At 44.0% G+C, this 20,733-nt stretch overlaps 1 protein-coding gene across 1 annotated transcript in view; it reads right to left on the reverse strand.

Moving 5' to 3' along the window:
- The window catches only part of ATP9A (ATPase phospholipid transporting 9A (putative)), a 63,602-nt gene that overhangs the window by 14,559 nt on the left and 28,310 nt on the right, over positions 1–20,733 (reverse strand). Inside the window, exons 10-18 of the mRNA XM_055722286.1 lie at positions 20,330–20,406; positions 19,605–19,765; positions 18,693–18,835; positions 17,817–17,929; positions 14,883–15,095; positions 9,630–9,791; positions 3,516–3,608; positions 2,620–2,703; positions 1,396–1,566 (exon numbers count right to left, since the gene is read on the reverse strand). Coding sequence (XP_055578261.1) covers positions 1,396–1,566; positions 2,620–2,703; positions 3,516–3,608; positions 9,630–9,791; positions 14,883–15,095; positions 17,817–17,929; positions 18,693–18,835; positions 19,605–19,765; positions 20,330–20,406 — 1,217 coding nt within the window. The remainder of the gene's footprint in view (positions 1–1,395; positions 1,567–2,619; positions 2,704–3,515; positions 3,609–9,629; positions 9,792–14,882; positions 15,096–17,816; positions 17,930–18,692; positions 18,836–19,604; positions 19,766–20,329; positions 20,407–20,733) is intronic.

The raw sequence follows: 20,733 nt of genomic DNA on the forward strand, positions 1-20,733 counted from the left end.
TTTTTGGGTTTTTTTTTGTGTTGTTTTGTGTTGGGTTTTTATTTTTTTTATTTTTTTTTTTTAAATATACACTGCTCCTTTTATTTCGTGCTGGTGAGGGGGGGCATTAGAAAGCAGTGTCAGCAGCAATACCCTGTTATAATCTGGCAGGGAATTCCCTCAACAGTGTAAATATATCAGAGTTTTGTTTTTTCCACTGGTGTTTTTATTCTTTCAAGACACCGCCCAAGAATATTTAATGAAACTTTTTTTAAAAAAAGAAAACAACCAAAAAAACACACAAAGACTCACTTATTTGTTTAATAATCTGAGGCTGGAAAGAGATTTGATCTTAACAAGATGGTCCCTGTAATGAATTACAAGGCTGCCTTCACTCGTGATTTACTCCTTGCATGCAATACCCTAACGACTGTAGCATTGCAAGGAGGGCTCAGCAGTGCCACACTCGCTGTGCCACGACGTGCTCCACACCCCGACACCGACTCCAGCCAAGGTGAAGAGAAAACATGAAAGCGCTTTGCAGTAAGTGGCCAGGACTATGCTGCAAAGGGAGAAAGCCACAACGCTGCTAAGAGCTCGCTCTGATTCCGCTCGTCTTGCTTCTCTGCCCAAGTCCCTGCTGTTTCCTAACAGAAAAACACTTTCAGAAGCTTGTCCCAAGCCTTGAATTCCACTTCCCACCTAAATCCCAAACACACAGCCCTGCTTTGGATTCACAGCATGGCTAAAGGATTTTGCTCCTTTTGCTACTTAAAGCAGAAACACCACAACCAGAATCTTTTACCTACTTTTCTTGCCCAAAACCGAATGGTTAGTCCATTATTTTTTTCCTTTTGCAATTCCAGGATCTGACTGACAAGTTTTCAGAGAGACAGACTAAGCGCGCATCCCACCGGTTCCTACAGCCTCTGTGCTTAGCAAAGAGGTGTCCGAATCTTGGATGCGGGAGCCCAGCAAGCTGGAGAGGGGGAAAAAAACCCAACCAAACCAGTCCAGCCTCGATTCCCTTGGCTCAGCCCCCCTCTAGTGGCTACCGAAAACATAAATATCCACAGCTTCAACCCCAGCACAGGCGTTCCTGCATGAGGCACATCCAAAGTGGTCTTGTTTCACACAAGTATCCAAAACAAACAATTGCGCCCAAGTCTCCTGTAGCCATCCTGCTGCTTCTCTGCAGGAGCCAGAGCATGTTAGGGGAAGAAAGGCACAAAAGGTGACACGCTTCCATGTGTTTTGTTAGCATATACCACTTCCAGCGTGTTCTGTTCCTGAAGCGACATCTAAAATGCCTCAGCCAGCCCCGCCGTATCTTAATTTACCAGCTGTAGGACCATACACCACATACTCCAGAGGGTGCAAGTGCTCCTGCTAAGGATAACATCAGGTTAGGCAGACCTTGATACCAGCATTTCTCAGCGTCTCCAGAGTGGGTCTGACATCCGTCTGCAGCTGATCCTCCACGCCGGTGAGACACAGCAGCTCCATCTCCATCTCCAGGCTCTCGATGACCGTGGCCACCTTCAGGGAGCGGTCGTGCACGCTCAGCTTGGCCTGGACATAGCGTGCCTGAGGGCAGAGCAGAGGGCAGAGCAGACACAGCCGCGCTGACTCACACAGCAGCCTGCATTTTTATGGAACACAGTGTTGACCAGCACGAGGGGTAACCAGCCAACCTGCCCCTGTTAATGGCAGACACTGCTAGAAAACCACAACAGCTACTCTTAATGGAGACACCAAAAGGTCAGTGTATGACATCAAAAGGGTTACAGAGAAACTGGTCAGGTTTATTTCTACTGATGGGTGTTAAGCTTAAAAATACCGAGTATACCTCTGGCAAGATAATTTTACTTATTTTATTCGGGGATGCCACCTGTAATGGCTGGCGAACAGAACGTGTGTGTTACAGAATAAGGTGGACATTTCTCAAGCTGTTGTTCTGTCCCTGTCCTGTTCCAGCTGGGCAGGGCGACGCACAGCACGTCCCCGTGCACACAAATGCACGGCAGCTGCCAAAGTGACACCTGCAGAAAGCCTGGAAGCGAATCCCTCGCACCACAGGTAGCCACGGTTTCTGCAACGAAACCATCTACAAATGACAGCAATAGAGAATCCTAACCGTTTCTACTCTCATCTCTGCATCTAACTAAACAGTTCCTCACATTTTGTCTGCCTGGGGTAAGCAAATCAGTGCTGTGAGTAGAGACCTATCTCACAAACCGCACTCATGAAGCCTGTGTTTCCATGAAGCCCAGCCGGGTTATATCCTGGTGTTTGTAGTTTCCCTGGATGATGGAATGCAGCAATGAAAACGAAAAGCCAACACGTTTCCACACACAAACAACTTGTCTAACAAATGATGAACATTTGCAGAATTTATAACCATGAAAGATTATAAGGCAGGATTCAGGAACTGTTTTGGAGGGTCCTGGCTGGGATCCAGTTTCATACATATCACTTAAAAAGCAACTCTGATTAAAAGAACAGACAAGACATTGAAGAATGGCAATTCTAGCAGAAGGAGCAGGGAGATGAGAGGCAGCATTATCAATAAGAGGTCTGTGAGAATGGCTTCAGTGATGGTCTGTTTAAAAACAAACTAAAAAACAAATAAAAACTTACTTCAAAGTCTTGATACTGCTCTTCCGTCAGAGACTTCTTGGCTACGACGAGAACCCTCAGGCCTTCCCGAGCCATGTTACCACACTGGAAAGAAGCATCACATTGTAAACCATAAACTCAATCTCAAGTTAAGACGATTTATGCACAGCGTTGCAGAGATGGCAATATAAGATAGCAGGTTAAGAAAATAACCGTCCCATTTGAGCAGCCCCAGTGAGTATATGACATCTGATAAAGTGCATGATAAACCCGAGAGGAAAAAAAAGATCTGCAACGGTTTGTAATCTATCCCAGTGATCAGAAATGCCCTCTGTGCTATACCAGTGTGGCAAAAGCAAGCCCACTGATTTCATTTTCTCTGTCTCCAAGGAGACAAGCCTTTGATTTGTAGACTTCACATCTTTGGCCATCGACTCTTTAAAATAAGACCAAGGGAGTACTATTCCATTTAACACCAGGGTTTGGGGGTGGGGAAAATCAGTAACCAAAGCTACCCTATGAACTCTGTGTCAAGGTTACTACTAACCTAACACACATATCCCAGTACAAAGCTGCCAAATGTAGTTTTGAAATTAGACCTTTTAGTCTTAAATCCAAACACAGGACCAAACTCTGGAGAAGTTCGGTCACCTTGAGTGGCAATCAGTTTTGAGCAAAATCCATTTATTTTACAGGATTTATTCTGCGCTAAGTATGTTGAACTTGCACCTGAACTTCCTTGTTACTGTGCATGTACTTGGCTGATGAATTGCCAAGATCAGTAACCTTCTGGCTCGCCCATGGTCTAGCAGTTATGGCCACTCTGCCACACTGACAAGCTTTGTCACGCGTTCCCCTGGAAGGAGAAAAGCAGTCGCGTAAGAAACCCTCCGCACGCAGGAGAGACAGCCCCGTACCTCCTCTTCCAGCCAGTCGTTGTACTGCACGATCCCAGCCATCACCACATCAGCCCCCTTCATGTAGAAGGTGATCTCTCCCGTTGATTCATCCTGCAGGTAAGAAACAGAAGAGTGTAAGCTGGGCCACTATTACCGTATCTGGAGTGGCCTCAGCAAGCGCAGCGCTGAGCTTTCTGCACAACAGTCACAAAGGGGTCTGCACCGGCTCAGGCTGAGGGTCCATCTGGCGCAGGATCTTGTCTCGGGGCCAAAAGGAGGTGCCGATTCAATCGCAACTACTCGCAGTAAGAATTAATGCTTTAGAAAAGGACGTTCAGCTTTTTAATCAGCAACAGGGCATCTCCATGCAGACAAGCCTCAATCCTGACTGTGCAACTTTGGAATAACTGCTAGCCCTCACCTTGAAAATTTATTTCATATTTACCTGAAACAATCACACAGATGCAGAAAACTTAACACAGTAAAAAAAAAAAAATCACTCTAATTTACCCCCTCTGTTGCATTGTATGGCATTAAGCATAATTAAAGTTTATGCTTGCCACAGAAAGGTTAGATTGCTGCCTGCCTTGTCTGATACAAATAATTTGTAGGCTGCAAGCAAAGCATATTTACATTACCACAAATTAAAAAATCCCTTCTAACCAGGCAGATACTTAACGAGGTCACAGTTATTAGTACTACAAGCTAATGGAAACCCTGGCAATTTCCTCAAAGGAGACAAAACAATGAGTAAGGAACAAACTGCTCTGTAAACCAAGATAGCCACCAGGGATAGGAAGAAAATAAACTTAACATGCAAAAACAAAAAGCCCAGAAAAGACTGGAAATAGACAGCTGTGAATGAAGGGGGGAAAGCACTTTAGGAAAAAAAGAAATTAAAGAAAAGCACAGCGGATGCTTTTTCATTCTCACACTATTTTATATATGTATCAGTCTGTTCCACTGTTACAGAAAGTAGTGGCCAAGGTTCTCACACAAGAAGAGCTCGAGTCGGTAGGTAAAAACCTAACGTCCTGTGGCACTGGCAAACCAGAGTTTACATCCACAGCAAAAAAAAAGGCAAGCAGGACCTGCTGCAGGTAAACGTAGAGAAGAGAAGTAAGCGTCTTTGCTAGGGAAATTAAGAAGTAGTGAAAGATAACAAAGCTCCTTTACTGAACATTGTTGCCAAGCTCATAATGATATTTGCAAGGAATATTCTTATAATTAAGCTTAAGCATGGTTTTTCATGTCCCGAAACATCCAGCCGTCATTTACGGATACCAGATACCCACACATCCCACATCCCCAAAGCAAAACGCTTGTCACTACCAAAACAACTGGAATCTGCTTAAATAAAAGACAATGCTTTTGGCAGCCGCCAAAGGTAAAGGTTTATCTATTAAATTATTTGATTAAAAAGTGTCTAACAACATCTCTGTAGGAAACTGAATAAAGACTCCACTTCCCGTGCTGCAGAATTGGCTTAAGATAGTTTAGATTTTTTGTCCAATATAAATACTGTATCAGCTATCTCCTTGCATTAGTCATTTCCTCTCACCAAGTTCAATAGGAGGTTAGTGCGTTCTCATATTATGGTAAGATCACACTATAACTGGCAAATCTCTGTGCAGATTTACATTGTTTTGGAGAGGCATCTTTTTCCACCGTGGTCTGACTCTGGCCACAGTTCAAAGACTTCTTTCAATTCCAGATATGACAATAGCGCTATCTTTGCTTTACAACAAAGACCATTCCACACGGGTAAGGGGAAAAAAAAAATGCGAAGAAAAAGAAAATGGAAAATATTGTGGTCAAACAAGGAGGCCTCCTTTTAAGAAGAGAAGTCAGTAAACAGTACGGTGAAGAGTGGCTGCTTTGGTAGAACAAGACTTCTTAGAATTGAAGTAATCAGCTACAGAAACGACAGTTGATCACAAGTAAACAAGCACATATTGCAAAAATATCCCAAACACAGCAACATCTGCTACTTGTTTTCAGCATTGACTACTACTTATTTACTAAAGTTATGTGTTGAAGATCTTTCTATAGAAGCCAGAGCAGACAAGATCAGCAGGGGAGGCAGGCGTCTCTGCCAGCAAGGGCTTCATAACAGCGTTACTGGGCTGGATGCAGGCATCGCTTGCTGGAACGCTACACCCAGATCGTACAGCAAGCCTGGCGAGGCAATTGCAATGGCTCCCACTAGCCAAAAAAAATTGCAGTTTATAAGAATGGGCAGTCCCTGTACAGATGAGCAGAAAACCATTTGAATTCTGCTCGCTCAGTCCTGAGTGCAGCTTCATTCTGCCGTTTCCCTCCCCTCCCCAGCTGCTCACTGTGCCTGTTGCCTTCTGGATACTTCACACGACTTTCCCTCCCCTTATTTCTGCTTTTTTAAACAAGCAGCACAGTTTTAGAAGGTTGACTGAAGAGGTAAACACCTTGCAAGTTGTGGATCAAAACCAGATGGAGTGCCTACACACGCATACATGTATGTGTAATAAAAGAAAATTGTATTTGACAATTACCTATTTATAAACTCTTCTTTTTTAAGATGAAAATGAAAACCCTGCTTGAAGTTATTGTTTTGGAGTATACAGGAATGTGGCAAAGTAACACCCGGGCAGCCAGCATCTGCTCCTCAAACCTTACTTCTGCACAGGTACATAAATCGGGAGCTGATCTCAGTGCCTTAGCAGCAGCTCAGTGGTTGCAAAATAAAAGACAGACAATTAACAAGCACAGCAGAGAGGGGCCAGTGCTTCTATCAACAGTATTGACAGTCAGGCTCTGGGCTTGATGGTGCTCTCACTGACCACAAGTGGGAGTTTTGCTGGTTTGGCAGCAGTAATACTCTTAAATACAGAAATGCAAAATAGAAACCGTTTTCTTCCTAATGGTGCAGAATGTAGATAACAGGTAATTTAAAAGGAATAGGCTTTAAACCAAAGAGGAAAACAAAAAGAGGAATCTTTTCCACTTACACGAGAAAACTTCAGGGCATCCACTTCTCTGTGGAGTGTATAAACACAATGTAATGAAGCATACCCTGGCTTCAATGCTTAGCCCACTTCTTACACCTTTGATAACACAGCATCTCATCAGAAGTTGCACTTACAGTACGCAGTGGGGAGGGAGGTTGTGTATCCCTCCCTCTTATTGCTAATATTTTTATTCTAGGTCTTGAAAAGGTTGCCTGAAGTCTCCACATCATTTTCACTACAAAAATAATTAACCTGAAGTATTTACACTTGCTGTATTTAAATGGACATGCACTATACGTGTTGCAGCTATCCCCCATGGCACGAGATGTTTGCTCGTGGGAAGACTGATGACTGTTTTGACGTTCAGTGGCATTCGGTTGGATCTCTAGATTTGCAGATTGAACACACCGATTACTTTGTACATGCTCAGCCTATCAGCCCACTTCAACTAACATTCCTGCCCTTGGGCATGTTTTAATATTCCAAACCCTGGAACAACTTGAAATACAAATTTGCCCCCCCTGCACAGTACAGTGGTGTGTGATCCAGAACTTAAAAGCAGTTTCTTGAGCAACAGGAGATCCAGGTCCAAAATACTCAGGTAGGGTAACACAAATACAGCCATCTGCATGAGGTTTAATGATTTTCAATCTGCATTAAACACAGCTTGTCCTTCATGGGTTTGTGAAAGCAATGATATGTACGTATCACAGTTCCATTTTTATCACCAAATGTCTTGGTAACAGGAATATTGAAGCTCTCCATAATATTGGTTGTTGATGAACGCAACCCTGCATTGCTCCATTTCACATCATCCCCTCACGGTGCTGTTTCTGACAAGGACTGTGCTCTTCCAGGGGTCCAGAGAAGCTGAGACTTGTGAAGATACCAAACATCAGCCAACAAAGCTACCGATTAATCTGCTACCGATGAAGCAGGCGCACGTGTGTAGTACTGACCCCAACTGCTTCTAACTCAAACCAAAGGCTATTCCTCCTGCTGTCCTAACTTAAAATACACGACGCAGAAAGCATTTTTACACCCTATTTCCAGAGAACCCAAACCAAACATGCAGCAACCCAGTACCACAAAGTAAATGGGGGAATAGAAGGGGAAGAAAAAAAAAAAAGAAGAAGAAAAAAAAAGAAAAAAACCCACCTATCATACTTGTTCTCCCCACCCTAAATAACAAAGCTGCAGATCCCACGACATGATACAACAAATTGTATTTTGCCCTGGATTATAGGTTTCATACTCATGTTTTAGATTCCTGGTACCAATTATCTGTCTGTACTCTCATTAAAAAAAAAAACATAGCAAGGATGTTTTAATTATCTCCAAAAGAAGTATTCAGACTGCTTCACCTTGTTTGCTTCGCAGGGAAATGGAAGTGCCTCACCATGTCTACGTTTGTTTACCTTACTAAGGTTGATTGTCTAGCACTATCTCGAAAACTAATGATGATAATGGTGGCAGCTGATCTCAACTGTTTTAGCACCCACACTTTCTTCTTTTTAATGTGATTTTTTTTTCTAAGACTCCAACCTTATACTCTATTTGTATATAAAAACACAAAGTTACACATGCAATTTCAGCTGGGCATGTATTTAACGTGCACAGTGCCTGCTGATGATGATAAAGGTACTTGCACAAATGCACCCTTTTACCTTAACTCAGCTATTTCCAAACCCTGCTCACAAAACCATGTTCTCAGCACAGCTGCAGGCTCTGTTAAATAGATTTTTTAAAAAAATCTCCACAGTTCCCTGCAGCTACAAGCGTTTCCCCTGTAGTGCTGTACTTCTACAGGGTCTGAGAGGACTTTCAATGCCTGGGAGAGATCTGGGAGCTCTTTCACAAAACCACTAACAATATCCCAGTTATTTGTTGTGGGGATCCCCTCTGTCCTTCCCACTTGCTGCCACCTCCGTCACCCCCTGTTGTTCCACCACATTTGCGTTGGTGATGCAGTGTAAGCTGGACCCGTGAACCTGCTCGGATTCCTGCTCCTGGCTGACCCCGAGGTGGGGAAAGCACTTGTGACCCAGGTTGACTCACAGCCTCAGCGCATTGTATAGCCCCCCCCCAGCATGGGCATGACGGGAAGGGCAGGAGCTTTTGGACAGACAAAAAGAAAACCGCAGGGACACAGAGCAAGGTTTCAAAGTCAGCTCAAGATTCCCTGAGACGCTGCTGTGCCTGCTCCCCTGGAGAAAGCAGTCCTGCCCCTTCCGAGCTCCTCTTCCTCCTCGCTGTGTCAGCCACTGGGGGAAGGGACACAGAATTCGGGTCCTATGGGACAGGGTAACCGTGACTATTTCTTTTGCTGTCAATGCTGCCTTCAAGATTTCCTGAAAAAAACAGCCTTACCTGAGAGGTAACATGGCACCTGTGCTGATTATCAAAGCTGCTGAGCCTTCGTTCAGCGCACACAGACAAAACACTCAGATTTTACTGCTCTTACACCCCACCAGTGCCTCCTACAGCTCCTTCTACCTTGCACACTTGCAGCAAAAATCCTCTCCCAACATCCCGCTGCATCCCCGGGGCCCTTGGCTTCACAGTCGGAGGGAAAGGCTCCAGCTCCCTCTTCTCCCCCAGCACCACCCCGGAGGCCCTGCTGCATTGGTGGCAAGGAGCCACTTCCACGGCTGGTGGCAGTGCTGGCTGGACACCTGTCCCCAACCTGCCACTGTCCCTGACGATGCAGGCACAAAACTACGCAGGCAGCTGTACAGCAGAAACCCACCCCCGAGTACATCGCAAATTATAACTGTGAGCAGGAAGGAGCAGCTGGAAGAAGCTAGAGCTGCAGGGGACAGACACAGACACACGCCCCAGTGCCCGAAGCCTGGGCTCCTTCATTATTTTGAGCAAGGGACCCAAGATTAATAAACTGAAGATGTCCCAGGGCGCTACAGCACTTACCGTCCAACACGGCCAAGGAAAAGGATGTATCGCTACCCAAACCCAGCAAGGAGATGCTATTAGCTCAAACCAGAGCACCAGCTTCCCGCCTGAGGCAGAAGAAGCGGCACATCTCAGGCAGGGCGCACAGCACAGCTGAGAGCCGGTGGTGGATGTGTTCCACGCTGCATTAGCAGGAGATTCACAAAGCCACGAGGGCTGACCCGAAGCCACTTACCCGCACGATGATCCCCATGCGCTTGCTCTCGTAAGTGAAGGGGAAGATCTGGAGGATGGTGAAGTTCAGGATGTGGCCACCCGGTGTCCTCAGCTGCACGGAGGACTGGTCCCTGCCCACCAGCGTCAAGCCCACGCTCTCGGTCCACTGCACCAGGGCCACCTGCCAGGAGAAGGCCACGGTGAGGGCAGCCAGCCCATGCCACACCACCCCGAGAAGCACCGGGGGAGGGGGAAGGATAGCAGGTGGGGGCTGCGAAGAAGTTCCTTAGGCATTCCTGGTGCTATAGTATGGATCTGTTCATAATGCTGGTGCTCCTAATAGGGCTCTTCCAAGCCAGCTTTTCCTCAAGTTAGAAGCTTACTAACCTTATTTTTGGGGTTTGGGCAGCCCAGCTCCTGTCCGATTCAGCTGCCAGGCTGTCCCAGACTCTCAGCAGGAGGTGCTCAGCTCCCTGCCTTCGTCTGCCGCATCCTGAAGGGATGCCCTCAGCAAGGGCAGGCACTGGTACCCTCTGTCCAGGCTGGGGTGCCCTAACCTCTACACCACGTAAATTTCTTCACAAACGCTTACTTTTTGGATGTGCTATTTCCCAGCTTGCTGTTTATGACATCAAGAATTCAAAACGATGCATTCACCCTGAGCTTACAATATCAAAGCCAAAAACACTAATGCAGGGCACATTAAAAATTCATATTAAAAAAGCAAGCAAACAAAATGAGCTGTGTTCTACTCTTATCTCTTCGGTAGTAACAGTGCATCGACAACTTCCAACCTCTGTACTCAGCAGCAAGACAGATGAAGGCTGGCTCAGATACTTTTTAGCAGAGAACCCCTTTTCCCCAAACATTAAAAAAACCCAAACAACAAACAAAAAACCTAAAACAAACCCCAGATTTTTCCAGGCACACACCGGAACTCCTTTAATTGAACTTCTGTGGGTATCATTTTGATGGCAGTTTCCAGTATTTAAGGACCTGCAACACCTAATTCTTTACAAGCTTTCACTAGATTACAACCAGAGTCATGACAGAAGACCAAAACCTTTAGTCTGCCTCCCTGACAGTCCCCCCAGAATCCCCACCTCAGCTGACACATCCATCTAAGACCGAGCCTGCTGAGATCCAGGGCTTTAACTCCAGAAGCTGTCTCAGCAGTAACGGATGGGAGCAGCAGCTGACATGAGCCCATGTATCACTGGCCTCCAGAAAGGATCAAGGGATATTTTCTCAAAACAGACATGAAATACTGTAAGTATTTTACAGTGACATTTTCAAAAGCATGAGAGTGCTGGGCACATGGTTGCTGCTGACTTCAAGGTTAATTATCCCTTGTGCCTTTCAGGTTCTGCCTTTACTGCCTTGAATGACCGCAAATACCTTAGAAAAGAAAATGGAATTTATTTGGGGAAATCACATATATGAGATACAAATAAAAACGGAACCTATAAATACTTGCACTGAGTCAAGATTTTACTAGATTAACTGATACAATAGGGTCTAATTGGAGAATCTTTTGTGAACTCAGCTTCCTTTCATCCACAATTAGGCTTAAAAGACAACATAAAATAAACTTTTCCTTCCATAAAGTAGACTTGAATCACCAGATAAGAAAAAAAAAATTAGTTGAATTGGCTTTGCCTTGAAAGACCTTTAAATCAATTTGAATCAATATTTGGTTTAATATTAGCAAGTTTTTGCAAGCTTATTCACAAAGATTACAACAAATCAAAGGTTCTTTCAAGCTTATCTTTTGAAAAAGTTCCTTCAAGCCACCCTTGGCGCATTAAAGTGTGCAGTCAGATAATCCTCCTAACAACCTCCTCGAGCAGAGATGGAGCTTGGGTTTCTAATAGTTTGGTTAAAAAATAATTATCAATAATATTTCACAGCATGATGTTATGTGACATCCAGCGTGCACAGCACCGGCTGTTGATTCGCCCATGTTGGAGAGCTGCAAACGCCTGGAGATACAGCTCCCTGCTCCCATCTCAGCCCGTTATGGCATATCCTTTGCTATTTTCTTTCACAGACACCTCCTCCCTCCTTCCCTGCCAGTGTCTCACTCAAAGCCTATGTCAGGAAGCATTTAAACCTCCTGACAGAAGAGCCTTGCGCAGAGGAACAGCTGGATGAGCAGCACGTTGGAGGTGCTGCATCACGCACGTGACACGCTGCAAGCTAACGCAACGCCAGCCGAAACAGACCACAAAAAGGTTTGCCAATGGAAGGGGAAGGGTAACAAAAGAAAACCCCCTAGCTCTTGTGGCGGGTCTGGGCAGCCCGGGATGGGGAGTACCTTCCCAGCCTGGTGCGAGATGGAAGAGGTTTACTCTGACTGTGCAAACAGATAACCAGAGGTGCTCTCAGTCAGAAACGTTAGAGGTGCAAAAATATGTTTGCAGCTTAAACTGAGGAGATTTAAAAGCAGGCTTGAAATCCCTCAAACACCTTCAAGGGAGCCCATGCTCACTGATGAGGGGGAAATCAATAAAGCCCCTGAGCGCACTCCAGGATTTTGCCGCTCCGTGCAGGCCAAGTCAGATACACATCTGCGCGTTCGCGAGCACGGCAGCCACAGCAGCTCAGCACGCCATCCCCCAAACTTTGCTCTTTCCGACAATTAAATTACCCAAGCCGCCACTGAAGTTTATATCGACTAATAAATTTCATTCTAAAGAGACAAATTGATCCTTCTGTGCCATGAGTTGCTCTACAAACGTCCCATTTAGGGTTGCCTAGGCAGACAGACAACAGGCAGAAACCAATTGATCGGTGCACCCTTTCATGTCCTGGCAGCTGCAGCGGGTTGTCGGGGTTAAAGACTGTTTGCCCAGGAATCCCAGGCACTCTTATCTCTGATCAGATTATATCTATTTCATTTCCCCTGTTAGTTACTGTAAGGCTACAACTGACAACTGGCTTGCAGAGCCCCAAGGCTGTAACCGATATCTGAATAAAGATACTTCAAGACTTCTAAATGGCAGTGCGCACAGGAAACAAATTTAGGAAATCCTGCTTTCTGTTACAGGAAATGAATCCTATGCCAACTGGTAGAAATTACCCTTGCTGTTAAAGTAAAGAGAATACAAGTTTTTGTACTCATTTCATAAACTGACCTTCCCTGCCATGGCAATATTTTATTGATATAGAATTTCAAAGGCTGGCTTTAACAGGAGTCCAAAGCATTCCCCTACAGGGAATGTTATTTAACAGCATCGCTCCTCTCAAGGACTCGACTTGTGCTGATCGTGCATTTTGTACCATCTAGTATGACATACACAGAGCACGTCTAAACAATATTTGTATATCTAAGACCTACAGACAAGATTTCCTCCATGCAGCAAAGCATATCTGATTTCTGAACCCGCTGTAATTCTCTACTTAAGACACGACAAGAAAGGAAAAAAGAATTTAAACAATAATCTTGGAAGGATTAGTTATCGTGCTACAGCGAAACAAACAATAATCCCTTGGGTATTTGAGGCAAATTGCTGCATAAATATTTTAAAGACAGAACAGTATAAAGTGAAAAAGGAAAAGAAAACTCACTGATTTCACTATATACCAACAGTATATATGTAAATTCACAGAGGATCTGTGCAAAAATAGCCATTAAATGCTTTAGGAAGAAAAAAAAAAAACCCAACATGAACCAAACCCCAACTTAAACACAGATCACAAAAGTTACCATCTGGAAATCATTCAGAACTCATTTCAATTCAAAGGCAGTTGCTTTCTGTAAGCTGTCTTTACAGGGGAGAGCAACACATTAGAGGAGAAAAGCAGGTAAGGAAAGCAGTGACCTAGATGATGTGGTGGGAGAGGACACAGCACACTGCTCACCAGTGTAAGTGCTTGTTGTCACTGTAGGCACATCAGTGCGGGGGGGGGGGGGGGGGGGGGAGGGGCAGAGGGGAGCAGAGATGCAGCTTTTGTATAGTACAGACAAGACCACATTACATGAAGTGAATGAATTGCCTAACTTTGGAAGAAAAGCACTATAGGGAATATTTTGAATGTACATTAAATATGGAAACTCATTCTGTGTGCCAGTCGTTCAGTAAGAGATGCAACAACCTCCAAATCCTCACACAGCTGGGCTTCTAACGAATAAATTGATTTCTATGCAAACAACTTCTCACCTCTAACAATGAGGAAAGCCAGCTTCTCTTCTGATGTCAAAGGTGAAAAGGTTATTATGAGAGGCAAATCTGTTTTATTTGGGGCAATAAATGAAAGAACCCTTCAAATGTAGTCAAATGGGCGATATGATCTCATACTGTTAACAGGATTCTTATGGGAAGTTTCAAACTCCAGACTCTTTCAATGGCACCGAGCAAGTATAATTGTACAAATCAATAGAAAACAAATTGTTTTACCTTGGTTGCACCAAAAAAGGTGTATCCAAGAAGTGTAACCAATACACAAAACCATATTTTATTCCTCCCGTCTTTCTCACAGAAGGAACCAACACCGCAACTAGATTTTACAAATTTTGCAGAGGGTGGCAAAGAGCACTTTAATCATAAGTCCTGTTTTAAACCTGCTCTCTCAAGTGTTCAGGAAAAGTCTCGAGCAGGTCTCCAGGGAGCCATAAAGTTTCTCTCTAGTTCACCACCCCGCGTAGCCCTGGCGGGCTGGGTGCTGCCAGAGGACCGGCAGGGCGCAGCTTTGCTCCCAGCCAAACTCTTGTGCAATTCGCTCCCTCGGCAGAACTAATCGGGGCTCTGGGTCTGTCCTGCATGGAGGGGACATGCCCAGGGTTAGCAGTACTACCCAGTGTGATTTACAACTTTTCACTTGGTCTGGAAGTTCGAACACCTTGCAGATCAGGGACAAGCTGACTTACGGGGGTGCTCTAACCCCCACCCACAATTCACCCCCCCCACACCAAACAAGACCAGATTGCCTACGACTGACCAGTGTGGTCAAAGGGACTCAGGGCACTGAAGTGCAAAATATACCTTGGACAAAAGGTGCAGAAACACAAGCAAAACCCTGCGATGCAGGGGCTGATAAAACAGCCAGATCTCAGCCACCATGTGGCTCTGTAGCTTCAGGCAGATTTGGCTGAAGCCTATCAGCTGAGAGGGCACTTACACTCTGTTGATGGGTTATCGGTGCAATAAATGCATTAAAATATTATCCCCTTCACTAGACTGGAGTACTTTCACCAAATAATGATTTGATTTTGTTTTCAGTCACAAGCAAGGTCGTATTTATATTGTTATACACCCAAACAGATACCGACCTCATCAGGACTGGAGGCCTGGTAGACTCTGCAGGAGTCCTCATAGTGTCTCTCGGCTTCAGCCTGGTCCGTCACCCCGTTGGACTCGTAGACCGGCGTCACGTTGTGGCACAGCGCGATTGCCTTCACCGCCTCGTGCACTCGGCTGCTCATGGTTTTACGCACCTTGGTGGCCAAGGTAAGGCCCTTCACGGCAGGCGGGTCCTGAGATTGCTTAGAAAAAAGGAAAGCCAAATTAAATCTTACTGCAGAAGAGGGAGTTTTAAATCAAGTTTTCACTTCAGTGAAGACCATACATACAGCAGCTGTGCAGCCTCTTACGCCCCCAGGAGTGAGATGCACTCTTCCTACACCTTAACTCAGACCATCACAGGGAACACACCCCAGCATAATTCATCTTCTTTATTATTCTTACTGGTGAAGTGCCAAAACATTTACCTAAGCTGTTGGAACAGGACCCTTTGCCGCAGATCCACCGAACACTGATTTGTGAAAGACCAAAGTCAGAAGACTCAGTGAAACCACTTTTTGCTCCACAAAAGACCAGTGGCTTTGAAAATTGAAAGTCAATTAGTTTCATGTGCAACGGAATATAATTGCTGAAACCAGAAAACAGATGACTCGCATGGACCTCAAAAACCTTAATGACATTCATTTAATTTTTAATACTATTTTTAGTATCAGAATGGGAGTCTTGGGATAATTGCACAATTACTAAATTATCCTGGTTGAAGAAGGGACACACAGTGATCCAGTTTCCTGCTCTGTTAACCTTTAGTGTCAAGAGGACAAAAGTTTCGCTTCCAGGTCAAAGGCCACAACATGGTAAAAATAAGAGCAAAGAATAAGAACTACAGTTCAAAATGAATCATTGCCAGCAAATGCTTCTCATTATAAGGAACCTTACTTGGTAATTATACATGTTTTATGAGACATAACCTTTACCAGTGTAATTCCACATGCTTTTTTCCACACACTGTGGTTAGGATGCGTAAGATCTTCAAATTTAATATTGCTGTTCATCAGCACCGTTGCAACGGGTTTTAACCAAATCAACCAGCACAGACCCTTGGCAGAGGTGCAGACTGATGTGACGTACCAGCCACAAACTGGACCAGGTGGTCACCCAAACATTCTTGACAAATATTGAATACCTTGGCAAATAATTAACCAACAGTCAGGTTTTTTCTGGAGATTTGAGTACAAAATGAGGGAAAATGGATCTGAAGTCTGTTTTTTAAGTACAGTTCAGTCATTTGAGGGTCTCAACTCCAAGAGAAGAACCAGATGCCAAGAAGGCTGTGAAAGCAGAGGAGAGAAAAAGAGAGAGGTGGCCAAAGGAGTGACAAGTTACCTGAGACAGATGCCAGTGAAAAAGATAATTACTCAAAATACCAGGTATTTATCAACTACCATATGCTTAGTTAAAAGCACATTGCAGCCCGACAGTCTATGCAGGGAAGAGCTACACCACCAAATGGATCACTGAGGCCAAGAAAACCTGCTGTGCATCTTCAGACCACCACGAACAAAATCCAAAAATAAAGATCCCATTGACAGTAGATGGTGCCTTTTCCCAGGCCAGAATGCTGGCTTCACTTTCAGTTCATGGGGGTATAGAAAGCGTACTTCAGTCTAAAATCTCTAGAGCAAAGCAAAGACAATGTGACATGAAAACCCCAGTTCCTGCATGGGGTGTGCAGGCTCAAGGAAAAGCACGGGCACTTTGCAAAGTACTTCTGTGTTTTCCATAGGAATGAAGCAATTCCACAACTATGGAGAAAGGAAAACGCTTGACACATGACACAGGAGTAGTAACCCATCACTAATGCCTGCAGACTGCATCTCCAGAATCACATATTACAAAAGAAAAAAAATTGTCAGTAGGTCACAAAGAAATTATTTCTAGCTGCAGTTGAGAGAATGGTTATTAACAGAAAATGAAAAATAATGCTCCCCTGACTACATAATTAGCGATGATTCCTAAATCTTTTGTAAGTATCATTTAGAGGGGTGGCTGGAATATCAGCCACAGACAGCTGACTTTTTTTTTCCCTAAAGGTAGTAATGTTACTAAGTAAAACCTCATCCCTTGTTCTACAAAGGAAGTGCACGTATCTATACAAGGTTTCAATGTATAAGCATCTTGCCCTCGGTAACACGCTAAACAGTTTGTTGACCCAGACAAGGCACACAGCATTACCTGGTTATCATACAAAGCTGAAATATAAGTCTTAAGAACAGAGATGAAGGCTTTTTAGATGCTGACGCATCCCATGATACTGAGAAGAGGAATGCAAGGGAGAGACTTCCCCAGACAGGATTTTCCTGTTCTATACTTAAATGTCGACTTTGCTGCCGCCTTTAGGTGTAGATAGTTCTCAAAGCAGATGTCAGTTATGCACCACATAAGATCGTGGGTGCATTAGTGAAAGTATCCCGCTTTTACCATTTTCTTTTTTAACCATCAGGCCTAAAGCAGCAATACTGGCACACTGCTCTCTATCCCTGCTTACCAAGTACTGACGGTGTCTCTTCCTTCATTATTGCCCCAGCACCCCGCATTTCCAACAGCAACTTAACCCACTAACCATTACCCAGCGTCAAGTTTGTACCAAAGCAGATGCCGTGGTCACTCCAAGTGATATATGCTATTTTACAGTCAGACCTGAGTAACAAGACACAGGCACATACACTCACACTTGCAGATGCGCACATGTGCTATGGCAGGTAAAGACCGGTGGATGTGAAACAATCTACGAATGTAATAAGCAATCATAACAATATTTATGTATTAAGCATCCGATGACCTTCAGGCTTTTCTAAAAAGTCATAATGAATAAGCAGATCCCTGCCATATCAATTCACCGTTAGACCGGTGACCGGGAAAACTGTTTTGTGAACGAAGAGTTACGTGATGCAATTTTATTTTACCTGTGTGTATATACTGAATATGTGGCTCTGCACTTCATCCATGGAGTCCAGGCCATAAGCTACCGTTCCAAGGTGAAGTCGCTTGAAGACCATCTCGTTCTGTGTAAGAGTTCCTGTAACAGAAGCAGCACCAGGCATGGAGCAGGAACCAACACGCCTATCCCCCAGCACACGTTCTCACCCTTGCTGTACCCCCAGGTCAAGACAAACGGCCAGAGGCTGAATCAGTCACTGCACCAGGCTCCCAGCAAAGGCTGAGGCCAGCAAAAAAGACAATGTTAACAAACCTGAGGCTGATTCTCCTGGGAAGTAGTGGTGCACACCACCATGCCAGTAAATAAGAATGAGATTCACCCCAAAGGCAATGCCAGCAAGAGCTGCAAGTGTAATTCTGGTTCTGTTGGAACCAAAGAAAACTGGAAACAACTTGAATGGGACCAGGATTTTATGTCAGACCAAGCTTCTCATTACAGCTTTGGTCTTCTGAATTCAAGCTCAACTTTAAAAGTATAAGGACAGCAGCAGAGTAAGCTTCTGCTTGCATGTGAGCTATCTTCACCCGGCTTTGAAAACTAACCCTGAAAGCTGCCTTGATTTTTACCCTCAGCTTTTGGTTTAATAGCACATTTTAAGACTTCTTTCAAACAGCCTAATATTCCTGTTCTACCTTACTGATAGTGAATTCAGAACAAACAAACAACAACAAAAAAAGTTTTTCTTTAAAACCTGATTATATCATATTGTTGAAGTGACAGAAAATGCCTATTTCTTCTAGCCCAAAGAAATCTTAAATTATACTCTCTGGCTGCCCAAAAATGTAACAAAATCGAAACAACAAGATACCACGACTCAAAACTGTATCTTCCACATAGATACCTGTTTTGTCTGTAAGCAAATACGATATCCTCCCCAGCTGCTCAGGAATAGTGCTGGACCGAACCACAGTCCCAGGGATTTTGGAATCTCTGCGGATCACCCAGCTGTAGACAATTTTTCCCATGTCCAGATTCACCCGCAAACTATGCAGGAGGAAGGGGAAAAAGAAAATGTATCACTAGTCAAATTTTGGAAGAAAATCATTGTGAACTGCCATGCTGCAATGAGAGGACACGTCTTCCATGCTGAATTTGAGCTGCCAAAGAGGGTGTTTCAGAAGAAGTATACTCAAAGTGGGTGGTCGGGTGGCAAATGGGGAGGGCTGTGCACTGCACTGCAGTGGTGCCGTAATTCAGAGACAGATGATAAAACTGTGCTGAGAACAACAGATATAATTTAAGGGGAAAATAGACACAGACAGACAAGTAAGGACAGAGTGATTGATATGCAGACAGCAAGTTAAAAATGGAAGTGAAATGAATCCCAGACCTACACCAAAAGTAACAATCTACTTATGAAGATAGTGCAATTTAATATTAGAAAGTTTCAGTCCCCTCTAAAAGGCAGTTGGGTCCTATTACACTCCATGCTGTATAAATAACCCTCCTTTTCCATTTTTTTGCTCTGCTCTTATCAAAGGAACCAAGTAGCCCAAACACTGAGAGAAGGGGCTTTAAATGACTAATCCACAGCCTGAGTTAGAGTCAATGAATGGGTGAGGATGTTGAACAAATTCAGCAGAAAGAACAAAGCAATTCTTCTGTTTGAACAGTAATTTGGTTTCTGTTTCTAGATTTGCTTAGTTGTCAAGTGAGGAACAGATAAGAGCTTACGTGCTTGTTCCTACCAGAAGCATGGAGGAGGACACAAAGCAAGCAGTATTTTGCGGGGAAGAATTAGCAATCACTTTACCTAATGGGAATGATGTTTGAGAACAGAAGGAGAAATCTTATGATCTGGAGATACCAACGGCCAGCAAAGTGCTGAAGGGCCACCATGACAAGCGAGACCACCACAAGAGCCCCAAACAGGATCTTGGTAAGACAGTTCACTTCCAAATCAAAAAGACCAATCTAAAGAATTAAGAGAGACACGAGTTAACTCAATGCAATATTCACAAAGGGAATGAACTGCCATACCCAAAGAGCCATTCCCCACTAGTCGACAACTTCTCTTTTAAAACACTACAAACATATTTAAATGTATAAGCAATACTGTTGCCAGCTTATTAAGTAAGACTTCCATCCTTTGGAAGCTAAGCAATGCATGAAGAGGTGTGAGAGGATTTATGCTACCAAAAGCTGCAGACTACAGAAACATCCCCACACCTTGTCTTAGCTTTGCTGTAATAGAAGAATGCAGAAAATTAGCTTTCCTATTCTAACTGGGACTATTTCATAACAGCCATATAAAACCCAGTGGTTTTACCATTCTTCAAGTGAGAAGACACGTGTATAATAGGATCAAAAAATAAGGATAAACAGATTCTGCTACAAGAAATCTTAAATCATAGGCTGGAAGATATGAATCATTATTCCTATGAGGTTGTCCCTATAGTATGTACACATAGCATTTGGAAGTATTGGAAAATGATGCATTTCTGCTCTTTTTATTGTAAGACTGTTTCCTTACCATACCTTACTTCTTGGGTTTGAAGTATTCATCACACTGCGCAGTTCCCTTCCTGTGTAGAGGACAACTCCCACAACAGTACCTAAACAAAACAGAACGCCATCAGCTAAAGAAAAACAACCTCCATTTGTTTCCTCTATAAAAGCACTTGTTGGATCCAAAGACTTGACAGTTGGAAGGATTTTTAGCAGGGTAATTTCAAAAGCAATAGCAACCAGAAACTAAAGAAGCCAGTAGCTGAAACATAAAACTCATGAAAACACAGACTTTGAACAGAAGACATTCTACAAAAAGTCAGTAGTCTTTGACCACACTGCCTGTGCAGCTGGGACTTGATGCAGCATCACATCAGCTACTGTGCACGGGAAGAGAAGTCAGCTGCCTTGCTCTCTTGACTTTCCCTGACCCC

This window comes from Falco cherrug, chromosome 10 (genome assembly GCF_023634085.1).
Source record: "Falco cherrug isolate bFalChe1 chromosome 10, bFalChe1.pri, whole genome shotgun sequence".
Lineage (NCBI taxonomy): Eukaryota > Metazoa > Chordata > Aves > Falconiformes > Falconidae > Falco > Falco cherrug.